The 12,550-nt window shown below is 56.1% G+C and overlaps 1 protein-coding gene across 2 annotated transcripts in view; it reads left to right on the forward strand.

Annotated features, from left to right (window-relative positions):
- The window catches only part of SCN5A (sodium voltage-gated channel alpha subunit 5), a 108,002-nt gene that overhangs the window by 36,106 nt on the left and 59,346 nt on the right, over nt 1–12,550 (forward strand). The window contains exons 6-12 of one of the 2 annotated variants that reach the window (XM_027523173.1): nt 868–959; nt 4,358–4,597; nt 5,984–6,047; nt 7,207–7,348; nt 7,839–8,036; nt 9,101–9,280; nt 9,901–10,272. In XM_027523173.1, the coding sequence (XP_027378974.1) occupies nt 868–959; nt 4,358–4,597; nt 5,984–6,047; nt 7,207–7,348; nt 7,839–8,036; nt 9,101–9,280; nt 9,901–10,272 (1,288 nt within the window). Of the gene's footprint in view, nt 1–867; nt 960–1,087; nt 1,180–4,357; nt 4,598–5,983; nt 6,048–7,206; nt 7,349–7,838; nt 8,037–9,100; nt 9,281–9,900; nt 10,273–12,550 lie in introns of both variants that reach the window. The other variant, XM_027523174.1, reaches the window with a different exon arrangement.

The following is a 12,550-nucleotide window of genomic DNA, read 5'->3' on the forward strand; positions in this document are numbered from 1 at the left end:
GTTGGGCCCATGGCCACTCAGCCCAGCTAAACACTACTTGGGCCTGAGCAGGACATATCCCCAGGCGGGCTGCTTACTTCCCAAGATGATTCCTCCCATGGAGACCCATCGGAAGGGGACACCAAGACAGAGGTGGCCTCATGGGAGAGGGGTTGGCACATCCCTAGGACTCCACAACCTGCTTTTTTCCTCTTCTTTTGTTGGCCATTGCCTGTAGTCAAAGAGCTCACTATCTGGGCAACCTCCCATCTCGCCTTCCAAAGCATCCTCTTGGGAAGTCTTCTTCCTCTGAGTTCTCAGGTCACCGCCACCTTCTGACTTCAGGGAGTCCTGAACCAGCCCATGCACAGAGATCTGTGGTTGGAAGGAGCAAGCAGACTAACTTCAGACACCCAGCCATGCCTCTACAGTGGTCTCTAGGGCTTCTGAGTCCCACAGGTCAGAGCTTCAAGGCATGAGCCATGACACTGCAGAAGACGCAGGGCACAACTGGGGCCAGACAGCCGCTTGCTTCCTTTATCACTTTCCCCCTGGAAAATGGAGTCTCCTCTTGGCCATGTCCCCAGCCCCAGACCCCACCATGTGGCTGGGCATCGGTCTCCAGTGGCATGGAGCATGTGGCAGAGTAGCCGCCTCCTAGCACCGTCACCAAGAGAGTTGCCTGGGAGCTTGCCCTGTGGACACTCTTAAGGCATCCTCGCTGAGGTCCCCATGGCAGGAGGGATGAGAGCAGGAAAAAGACCTGGGGGAGGCCGCGGGTCATGCCCAGCCCTTCCCGTGGGAGCGGGAGAAGAGAGAGGGCTGGTCGGGGAGGGTGGGCTGAGCTGCTGCTTTGTAATTCCCAATAACTGTGGTTTGATTCTGCAGGTATGTATCAGAAAATATAAAACTAGGCAATTTGTCGGCTCTTCGAACTTTCAGAGTCCTGAGAGCTCTAAAAACTATTTCAGTTATCCCAGGTAAGATGCTCAGCTTTGCTCCCGGATCTCAGCTACAAGTGACTCTCTCTCTGTCTCCCCCACCCCCGCCCCGACGTGTGTCCTCCTGGTGTGTTGTCACTCTTGTGTGTGAATTTCCCCTGTTACAGATACACCACTGAATTTGTGGACCTGGGCAATGTCTCAGCTTTACGTACCTTCCGAGTCCTCCGGGCCCTGAAAACTATATCAGTCATTTCAGGTGAAAATCAGGTTAAACGCCAAGGCTGGAGGGGTTCGCTCGGGCCTTTCCAGCCACCTGGGGGCCAAGGCGACCCTCGGGAAGGTCCCCCCGAATGTGCCTGTCCCCAGAGTACCTTTCCCAGAGCTCGGATGTTGGGGCTATCAGCACTGGACACGGTTGTCCCCTCGGTGCTTCAAAGGGGCTCCAGACCCACCCCAGCAAAGCCCAGCACCACAGACCCCCGGGGGCCCAGAGTACACCATGGAAGGTCCTGGGTTGAACCCAAATTCTCCCCAGGACAGTGATTGCTTTCCCAAACTGAACTCAACCATCGGAAGAGGTCAAAGTTTATGTGTGTGTTGCTTCCCCTTGAAGCATCGTCCTGCGATCAGGACACTAAAAGAGCTATTTGCAGGGAAACCACACCCAGAGCCCAGAAAGACAGAATGGGCGTGGCCTCTGGCGGCTGAGCGCCCCGTCCCTGCCCTGAGCCCCCTGGGTGATACACGCACAGCTGGCACTCGCGCCCCATTCTGTGATCAGAGCGTACTCTGTGGACAGGCGCCGCCGGGCCTTGGCGTCTAACAGCCCTCGCTGCACGTGCGGTAGACGTTTAGCAAACCGTGCATGGTAGCCTCGGGAAGAAATTCTCCTTGACAACATGTTGGCAATTGTCCCCGGGAAAGCGGCTAAGGCCCCGGTGGCCTCTCCAGAAAGCCAGCCAACCCCATCCATCTAGGAACGTTCTCTAAGACTTCTGACGCTGTCAGAGCCCAGAGGCGCCTCCCAGCATGTCCACACTCAGAACTGGAGCAGGTGCTTCTTTTGAGCAGGCAGCTGAAAACAGTTTGTATGCCACCGATCTGGAGAGACGGCAGAACCAGATGGTGGTATCCACTCCTGATTTGGAAAGCGGATGGGTCCTGGGCCCTTGGCCTGCTTTTGGCTGTTGCTGCCTCCAGGGAGCCAGGGGCCCTGGTCTGAGCTCCCTGAAGTTCAGCCTCCCCTGGTGGGGCTCATTTATCATATAAGGGGAGCCCCTACTCATGCTGACTTCACACTGAGCCTCAGAATGCTCTTTCTGGCTCTGATCCCACCATGGGCTGAGCACAGGAGCAACTTGCCCCCACACTCCCCACAAGTGGCCCAGGCATGCTAAGAGCTCATAGTGAGTGGGACAGGCTGCTCCAACTCCCATGAAGCCTCCCCCACCCCACCGTCGTAACAGGTGTCATTGGCCTTGGTACACACACATCCTCAGATACTTCAGGGTCTGTCCTCTAGGGCCCCGGGGACTTTATAGCACATACCCGGCGAAGGTAGGAAAGCACACTGACCAGAGCCATTAAGAAAAGGCATGCCCCAGTTTGTTTTATTACAAAAGGGTGACAGGAAACTGTTTCTCCGTCTCGGGTTAAAGGAGAGGGAGCCCGCCATTCCCAGCCCAGCCCCACTGGATCTCTTCAAAGCTGCCAGACAGCAGGTCCTGAAAGTGAGCATCAGGAAAATGCTGTGGTCAGCATTACGGAAGTCTCCCTGGAGGAGCTGTCCCCTGCGCTGAGGCTTAATAGCCGTGGCTCTCTCCAGACCTCAGTCTCCTTTGCTTTAAAATGGGAAGGAATCGGAATGGTTGGTTTCTAACAGCCAGCCTGTTAGAGCTTCAGTGGAGGGAGACTTACCCATTTGATCCGCCAGGACCCATCCCTTCCTGGGTCTTTTCAGAGAGAACCCCTGTCCCTGGTTGGAATCCTCCTGGCCAGAAGTGGACTCTCATCAATCTGAGAAGTGGTTAAAGGGATGGGTCGCCAACTGACTGTTCCCAAGAACACTGTCTCCATAGACTAGGAGGTGTTCAGAGCCTTGAACTGAGTACTTTAGGCCAAAGATGCTGTGGAGGCAGAGTCCAGTTTGGAAATGTGAGCTGCTGCCCACTGCCGCTCACTTTGCCCCCTTCCCCGTGCCTCTTTCAGTGGGCATGGCGAGGAGAACCAGACGCCCACCACAGGGTCCCAGAAGCTCTGCTAGAAATGAAGCATAGTCCCGGACTACAGAGGGCTCGTGAATCCCATCACCACCACCACCACTACTCCGGGCCCAGACCCCTGCGAGGTCCACTCACTGCCCAGGCAGTTGCCAACATCTGCCAGGACGATTTCCCAGAGGACGCTGAGTGCCTCCGAGCCCCGGGCAGGCAGCAGCGTTGCTGGCACTGTGGGGAGGACTTCCTCTCCCCTCTCCCGTGTTTGCCCATCGCTGCCTCCTTGTCTCTGAGTCATGGGCACTGCCACACGGGTGCTCCTAACACTTTAACCGGCTGGACGATGGATGGATGGGGCTTAATCTGAGATCTGGCCGCTTTGATGGAGGGCTGGGGAGGAGGGGTGGAGGGGGTGAGTCCCCGCTGCTGGCAGAAAAGCTCCCTCGCTGCCTATGCTCTGCTCGAACTTGTGAACTTGCCACAGGCCCGCAGCCAAGTGTCACACCAAAGGCGTCCACACGTGCTAGCTTCTGCAGGGAACGGTCCGTGCAACTAACACATCAGGCCTTTCAGCTTTGGGGAGCAGGATGGACGGGGACGAGTCCCCAGGGCACAGGGCAGAGGAGGAAAACACAAAACAGGCGCCCCTGAGCCTTTCCCAAAAAGTGTGACCTGAGGCAGAACAGGCTCCTTGGGACATCCCCCACCACGGCCTTGCCGGATCCCACACCCCCACACACACCTGCCTGGCTTACACGTTCCCCTGCTGAGAATGGCTGTGTCTCTTCCCATCTCAGGGTCAAGGCCAAGGCTCTCCATTGCCCTGCAATGGGCCTGGCCCTCTGTCTCCTTCCCAGGGACCACATTTAAAGGGGCCAGTGAGAGAGGGACAGGCTTCAAGTGTTTGCTCCTTCAAGGAAACAGCACTGTCTGTGCTTATATCAGGTATCTGGCTATGGGAGAGCAAGGAGAACGAGGCCCCTCTGAAGACACACAGAGGCACTCCAGGCTGGGCTCCCGCTGCAGGGGATCAGGACAGAATCTCGGCAGCAGAGGAAGGGGGGAGCTTTGGTCTGAAAAACGCAAGAGAGGCCTCCCTCCCATGCCCACACCTCATGATCGCCCGCCCAGCCCAGCGCCCCTCAGGCCCGGCCCCTGCTCACTGGGGCAGGGGGTGTGGCACCACGGGTGACCCCGCGCTCTGCCTGCCTCCCCCAGGCCTGAAGACCATCGTGGGGGCCCTGATCCAGTCTGTGAAGAAGCTGGCCGATGTGATGGTCCTCACGGTCTTCTGCCTCAGCGTCTTCGCCCTCATCGGCCTTCAGCTCTTCATGGGCAACCTGAGGCACAAGTGCGTCCGCAACTTCACGGTGCTCAACGGCACCAACAGCACCAATGCCTCTGTGGAGGCCGACGGCCTGATCTGGGCATCGCTGGACGACTACCTCAACGACCCAGGTGCCGACTTGGCTCTGTGGCCCCCTGGCAGGGTTCTGACACCCCCACCAGAGCTGGGCATCTCCCACCCAGGGCCGGGCATCTCCCATACAGGCCTCCTTCCGGGGACATCCAAGCCCTACCCGCCCCCCTAGAGACCTGGCTGGGTGTCAGGGATCCCCGCCCCTGCCCTCTGGGGCTCCGGGAGAGAGGACGGCAGAAGAGCAGTCTTAGCACTGAGTTCTCAGGCTGCATGGGGAGATGACCCTTGAAGAGCAGGAGGATGGAGAGATAGATAGGAGAACAGCAGTTACCACGTTTGCAGGGTCGGGAATGGTGAAGAAACCAGCCTGCCTGCAGGGGGAGGGTTTTCTCTTGGGAAGGGGTCGGGGAACAGAGCTGGGACAGTTTTTGAGGCTTCAGAGTGGAGACCCCAACTGCCTGGCATGGGCTTTGTCACTTGAGGTCAGTGATCCTTGTCAGGATGTTAATTCCATCCGTGTGCAGCCCAGGACAAGCTCTGTGATGCTGCAAAGCCATGTGGGCCCCTCAGGTTGTCTCACTGCCGTGTGGGTTACACTTCCATCCTCCAGGCTGATGGCCAGAACCCCCCTTGTCTAGAGCCATCAGTCTGGACCAAAGGTTGATGGTAGATGGTGGTACAAGGCCATGTGCTCGTCTACAAGGGCCCCAAGGGCCATTCTGAAGTCAAGGCCTCTAACCTACACCAGCAGTCCACTTTGGAAAAATGAAATAGATGGAAACTCTGTGAGTGAATCTGCTTGTGATGCAGCTGTGGCCATGTAGCAGCAGTTCCAAAACTTTCATGCATGCAAGAGTCACTGGGAAGGTTCCAGGAAACACAGACTGCTGGGCCCCACCTCCTAGTTTCTGAGTTGGTATCTCTGGAAAGTTGCCTTTCTCCCAGTTGATGCTTGATGCTGCTGGTCTTGGAAAACTGCTGCCTAAGACCGAGGCAGGTAGTGGGGTGGGAGGGGGACTGATAGATGGCCTCAGAGTAGAGGCGACGGGATTGGTGTCCCATGTCTTACCTGGTCCAACCTTAGCCCTGTCTGAACAGACCCCTGCCTCCTAGTTCGTGGCCTCTCATGACCGAGGTTGGCCCCTGAGTGATTGGAGCAGGTGTAGAAGTTCCCTGTGGGGACTTCCTGAGTCCACTGGGGACACTGATAGGTGACTGTCTGAGGAGCAGCAAGCAGAAGGCCAGAGAAGCAGCCAGCATTGCCTCAAACCTAGCCAGAGGGCAGAGGTCAGGGCCGGAACAGAGAAGCAGACAGAAGACACCCAGTGGTGCCTCTGTACCCCTCCCCACATCCAGGATGTAAGTTGGAAACCCCAGGAGTCTGGACCCCACACGCCCCTCCTTATCAGATGCTTCTCTTCCAGAAAATTACCTACTCAAGAATGGCACCTCTGACGTGTTACTGTGTGGGAACAGCTCCGACGCTGGGTATGTACCACCCCCCCCCCCAGGGCCACCTCACCCAGCCAGGGGACTCTCCTTCCAGTGCTTTCTGTTTATGCCCTTGACGCCAGGGACAGCAAGACTTTCCCTGGTTCTCTTCCCAGCCAGGTCTCTGGAAGATTCCCCCCACCCCCACAGGGAGACAGCCTGGAGAGGTAAAGAAAGAGAAGGGGACTCACCTCTGCAGGGAGGGCAGACAGAATGCTGAAGAGAGGACCCAGGAAGCACCGCAGGGCCCCCCACCAGTCCAACCCTGGCTCCATTCCCTTCCCAAAGCCCCCCAGGGTGGCACCCTCCCCTTCCAGGCTTCGCTTTCTCTGTCTTGAACTGTCCATCAGGTTAAGAGTAAGCATGGCCTCCCCTGGTGGCCTAGACTCTCCTCCAGGGCAAGCAGGGTGTGGCTCCCAGAGACGCTCGGTGCCACGTGCATCTTCTGGGGCCCTGTGTGCGCCTGCACCTCGGGCAGGGTAACTGCTCCGCAGGGCCACATAGGCTTACCGAGGGGAGTGCTCTGCGGGGCAGTAGGCCTGCTCGTCTGACTGTGGAGTTCCAGAGCCCTTCTTGTTGCCAAAGAGAAAGTCTTCTTTTCTTAATTTAGCACATCAGCAAGGCGCAGAGGCCCCTTGGTTGCATCCTCCTACTTGCCAAGTTTCCCTTGTCCCCATCCTGTCTCACAGTCCACTCATGGCTCCAGCCCAGTGCTCCCTTTTGGGAGAGAGACTGTCCCCTCCAGACATGGCTGGGCCCCAGCCTGTCCAGCCCGGAGTCGTCCCGCAACCCCATGGTCTGGCCTTTGCCCAGGTCTGGCCTATTCAGCTCAGCCTCAGTGCTCCCCCTGAGTGTCTGCCCTGTGCCCAGCTACCCTGGGGTAGGCAGGCAGGGAAGAAACCTGAGCCAGGCCCTGGACACTTCCTCTGGGAGGGGAGAAGCAATGCAGACACCAGCTGGGATGGCATGTCGTGTGGACAGAGGGAGCTGGATTTAGGCCTGGCAGCAGACAGATGAAGAGAAAAGGAGAAGCCTGTCCCGGGTGGGAGGCACAGTGTGAAAAATCAGGAAGGCAGGACCCCGCTGTGTGGAACTAGAGTCTCGGGGACAGAGGCCCCCTCACAGCATGGAACAGAGTTGGTGCGTCTGGCCACAGGACATGTCCCGAGGGCTACAGGTGCCTGAAGGCAGGTGAGAACCCTGACCATGGCTACACCAGCTTCGACTCCTTCGCCTGGGCCTTCCTCGCACTCTTCCGACTGATGACGCAGGACTGCTGGGAGCGCCTCTACCAGCAGGTACGTGGGTGCGCAAGGCCGCCAGGATGGGCTGAGCACCCAGCAGCAGGGCCCAGGCTGCACAAGTGACTAGCCACAGGCGGCCCCAGCAGCTTCCCCACTGGCCAGAACAGAGTGAGGACAGAGGGCTCTGAGGGGCGGGGCTCAGCAGGCAGAGAAACTTGCCTTCTGTTGTGACCAAGGACCCAGCCCTCTATATAAGACACTCTGTGCTCTGTGAGTGGGATGCTAGTTCACCCTATGTGATGCAACACTTGCTCTGTCAACTGGAGCATTCTGCCTCCTCCCACGAGTGGGGCACCGCCCCGTGCATGTAGGTCCCTCTCTGTAGGTTAAGATGCTTCTGTCTTTAGGCGGGACATGTTCTACTGCCTCCCCATGCTGTGGCCGTTTGAACCCCTGGCACAGCCAGGCTGGGCAACTTGGAATTTACACCCATGACCCAGATGGAGCCCCAGTGAAGATGACCTCTGCCCCCTTGCTCCTCCAGACCCTGAGGTCTGCAGGGAAGATCTACATGATCTTCTTCATGCTGGTCATCTTCCTGGGCTCCTTCTACTTGGTGAACTTGATCCTGGCTGTGGTCGCCATGGCCTACGAGGAGCAAAACCAAGCCACCATCGCAGAGACAGAGGAGAAGGAAAAGCGATTCCAGGAAGCCATGGAGTTGCTCAAGAAAGAGCAGGAGGTGAGTGAGCAGTGCAGCCAAGGAACCTCCAGACCAAGCCTTCACCTGACCGTGGGTGCCTACAAGCATGATACCTGCTGGGTCACACTGGTATCTGGGGGTGTGATGCATGTTGGGTAAAGCTGGTACCTGCTGTGCAAAACCAGTGTCTGGAGGTATGATGCATGTTGGGTACAGCTGGTGGCTGTAAGTGATGCATGCTGGGTAAAGCTGGTACCTGCTGGATAAAGCAAGTGTCTGGTGGGTATAGATATTTCCTGTGAATGTGGTGTCTGCTGAATAAAAATTTGTTAGCTGCTGAGTGAAGACAGAGCCTGTTCATGAGGTGGGTGTAAGTGGTGCCTGCTGAGTGAAGGTGGGCCTTGTGAGGATGGTGCCTGCTGGGGGAAAGCTCTTCCCTATGACCATGGTCTCTTCCGGATGAAGTGGTGCCAGGTGGATAAAGGTGGTGGCTCCAGGCTAAAAGCGGTCACTGTGAGCCCAGTGCATGCTGGGTAAAAGAGAATCTTGTGTCCATAGACATAGTTTATCCTGGTCAAGGGATACCTTCTGTTGGGATAGGAAGATCCAAGGTCAAAGGCTCAGGCTCAGCAAATGAGAACTGGTAATGCTGCCGTGGCTGTCCCCACAGTCCCACACATGGGTGCTGGCAGCTAACTGCAGAACAAACCTTTTAGAAGCCAGGCCAAGGACATCCACAAACTGCCCTATTCCACCTCCTCCAGCACCCATTTTGGCCAGCCAAACCTTCTAGAAGATCCCCTGCCCTCTAGTTCTGTCACTTCTGCTCATCAACACCCCCAGTCGCACCTGCCCAACACTCTACTCTTTCATGAGCTGTCCACTTTCGCCACTACTCTCCTCCTCCCTGGATCTGGATGTTTCTCGAAACATCCTGGGTCTGTCTGTGCACACCTCTCCATAATGCCCCCCTTTTGGGGTGAGTGGGCAAGTGCACTTACTGTTGGGGAAAACCAAGGTGCTGATAGTTGTCTGGCCTACCTTGGCTTGAGTCTGCACCCTGTCTGCATGACCATGACATCCCTTCTTCCACCATTTTTCAGGCCCTCGCCATCAGGGGTGTGGACACCGTGTCCCGCAGCTCCTTGGAGATGTCCCCATTGGCCCCAGTAACCACCCACGAGAGAAGGAGCAAGAGAAGAAAACGAATGTCTTCAGGGACGGAAGAGTGTGGGGACGACAAGTTCCCCAAGTCCGACTCAGAGGATGGTCCCCGAGCAGTGGTAACCCCCAGCTGCGGCTCTGCCCCTTTCAGGATGGATCTGGCATCCAAAAGCCATCATGCTAAGCCTAGTGCTGTCAGAGCCCCCATGGTTGCTCCCCAAGGAAAATATTCCTTGAGCCCCCTCCCAGCCCCTCCTGTTTCCCATGGCCACTCTTAGAGTGGAGAAGCCCTGGGCAGAGGGATAGGGTAGGTTTGGGTGTTAGCATATCCCCAACCTCAGCTAAGTCCCAGCACTGGAGTTGGGGGCACCCCCGTCGTGTGGATTGGTAGGAGCTCACAGACATGCCCAGATGAGCAAGGGATGTGGCTGATTGCCGAGGTCCTGCTCGGGCCAGGCCTGTCTATACCATCAGGAGCCTTCTGCTGCTTCTTTCCCATATGAGCTTCAGTCTCAGAGCCCCAGGAGCCCAGGCCTCAGGTGAGCAGAGACCCTAGAAAATGCAGGATTGCCTGTAATCTGCACCCCTCCTCGGAGCACCCCTAGTTCAGCCCCCTCGGTTCCTATGTGGCAGACAGAAGCCCTCAGTGCTCCAAGTTGAGCCGGGGCCGATACCGTGAGTGACAGGCCGGGAGCACGTGAAACGCTGTCCCAGCCATGTCCTCTCTCCGTGCCTTCAGAATCGTTTCAGCATCACCCATGGCCTCAGCAGGACCTCCATGAAGCCGCGCTCCAGCCACGGGAGCATTTTCACCTTCCGCCGACGGGACCTGGGCTCCGAGACAGATTTTGCGGACGATGAAAACAGCACCGCCGGGGACAGTGAGAGCCACCGCACATCACTGCTGGTGCCTTGGCCCCTGCGGCAGCCTAGTACCCTGGGACAGCCCAGTCCCGGAACCTCAACTCCCGGCCACGTGCTCAACGGCAAAAGGAACAGCACTGTGGACTGTAACGGGGTGGTCTCCTTGCTGGGGGCAGGAGACCCCGAGGCCACCTCCCCAGGGAGTCACCTCCTCCACCCTATGAAGCTGGAGCGCCCCCCGGACACGGTGAGCCCGCCCCACGGCGCAGCACCAGGCACATCCCATCTCCCAGACTGCTCACCACAGCCAGGTCTAAAAGTACTTGCCAAGTATTTACTGAGCACCTACTGTGTGCTGGGCTCGAGGATAAATAAGCCTACCAAAAAAAAAAAAAAAATCTCTCCTTCCTAGACTTTCCAGACAGACACAAATCAAGAAAGAAAAAGAAGAAAAAAAAATATATATATATATATATGCATATCAGGGCTTCCCTGATGGCTCAGTGGTAAAGAATCTGCCTGCCAAAGCAGGAGACCTGGGTCGGGAAGATCCCTTGGAGGAGGAAATGGCAACCCACTCCAGTGTTCTTGCCTGGACAATTCCATGGACAGAGGAGCCTGGTGGGCTACAGTCCATGGGGTCGCGAAAGAGTCGGACATGACTTAGCGACTAAACAACAAACGAACGAGTATGTGCATATTAATGGTGATAAACAGGGATGAGAGTTAAACATTTAGCAACTAGCCAGGCACTGAGACACTGCAGTGGCAAGACCAGTGCTCTGGAGGCCCTGTGTGTGCCCGGGGTGGGCCCGGGAGGGCTGTGGACCCTAGGCAGTCTGGAGAAGGGCCAGAGTGGCAAGGGGACATTTCCTAGGTTCTGGGCAACAAGAACCTCATCAAGTTTGAAGTATTTCAGAGCTTTACAAACCGGTAAATGTTGGGGAATACTGACCCAAACTCTAAGTATTATGGAAGAACAAAAGTAGGAAAGAGAGAAAGGGAAACCTCCTTACTGCAGGGTATTAAAACAACAACTTAACGGAGGCAAGTGGAGGGGGTTATGGCAGACAGGTTAGCACTCAGATTCTAGAGACAAACTGGATTTGAATCTCGCCTTATCACTTACCAGCTGGATGGCTGTGAGCAAGTTCTTTTATTTCTCTGCGCCTCAGATCTCTTGTCTGTAAAATGGATTTAAAACAGCCACCTCAGGGACTTCCCTGGTGGTCCAGTGGTTAAGACTGCAGGCTTCCATTGCAGGGGGAATGAGTTTGGTTCCTGCTGGGGGGACTAAGGTCCTCATGCTGCACGGTTTGGCCAAAAATAAATAAAATACCCACCTCAGGATTGACGTCAGGATGAAGGGCTAATGTGCATAAAGTACTCAGGACATGCACACATGTGTTGATGTGGTGATAACGACGTAGTAACGGACTGTCTTTGCATCATCTGGGGGAAGCATGTTCTAGGCCCAAAGAACAGCAAGTGCCAAGGCCCTGAGGCAGAAGCATGCCTCCCATACGGGAGGACACACCATGAGGGCAGGGTGCAGGAAACCAGGGAGTGAAGGGGAGAGGTGTTGGACCGACTGTCAGAGAGGTGACAGGGATGGAGGTGCCAGATAGTTAGAGCTAGTCAGAGCTTTGATCACTCAGTCAGCCGATCCCATGACAGGCTGGTGACCGCCCAGCCGGTCATCAAGTGCCCTTGCTGACCGCTGTCCCCCAACAAAGGCCTCGGAGCAGCCCACCCGGGAGAAGGGCAAATGTGCGGCTCAGACCCTGAGGCCGGCAGGAGGTGGAGAAGGGCAGACTTTCTGAGGAAGCGGGACAAGACAGGGAAATCTGAGCAGAAAGGTGGAGGCAGGCTGGAGAGAGAGACTGTTGCTCCAGCTCAGATAGGTGCTGCAGCTGTGGGACTTTGCACGGGTCAACGAATTTCTCTGTGCCTCCGTGTCCTCACCTGCTGGTGGTGATGGTTTAGTCGCAAGTCGTATCCGACTCTTGCGACCCCATGGACTATAACCTGCCAGGCTCCTCTGTCCATGGTATTCTCCAGGCAATAATACTGGAGTGGGTTGCCATTTCCTCCTCCAGGGAATCTTCCCAATCCAGAAATCAAACCGGGCTGTCCTGCATTACAGGCAGATTCTTTACCGACTGAGCTACAAGGGAAACCCCATCACTTGTTAAGTAGAAATAAAATTAATATCCACATCAGCAGGTTGTGTTGAGCCAAGCATGTACCATCTGATGCAGAAATAAAAACTTGGCCAGCACCTCAGGTGCTCCCCCAGCATCCCTCTTCCCAGTTTCCTCCCTCCTTCCCACCCAAAGTTAACCATTATCCCAGCGTCTAACACCAGAATTTCATTTGGCCTGTTTTTTTGTATGTTACATAAATGGAATCATAGAGCATTAAAAAAAAAAGTTGTGGCAAGGACTGAAAGAGTTAAAACCTGTCTGGTGCTTAGACCAGTACTTGCCTCATGTTCGAGGAATCATTACTATTAGCTATTATTG

Source organism: Bos indicus x Bos taurus, chromosome 22 (assembly GCF_003369695.1).
Source record: "Bos indicus x Bos taurus breed Angus x Brahman F1 hybrid chromosome 22, Bos_hybrid_MaternalHap_v2.0, whole genome shotgun sequence".
NCBI lineage: Eukaryota > Metazoa > Chordata > Mammalia > Artiodactyla > Bovidae > Bos > Bos indicus x Bos taurus.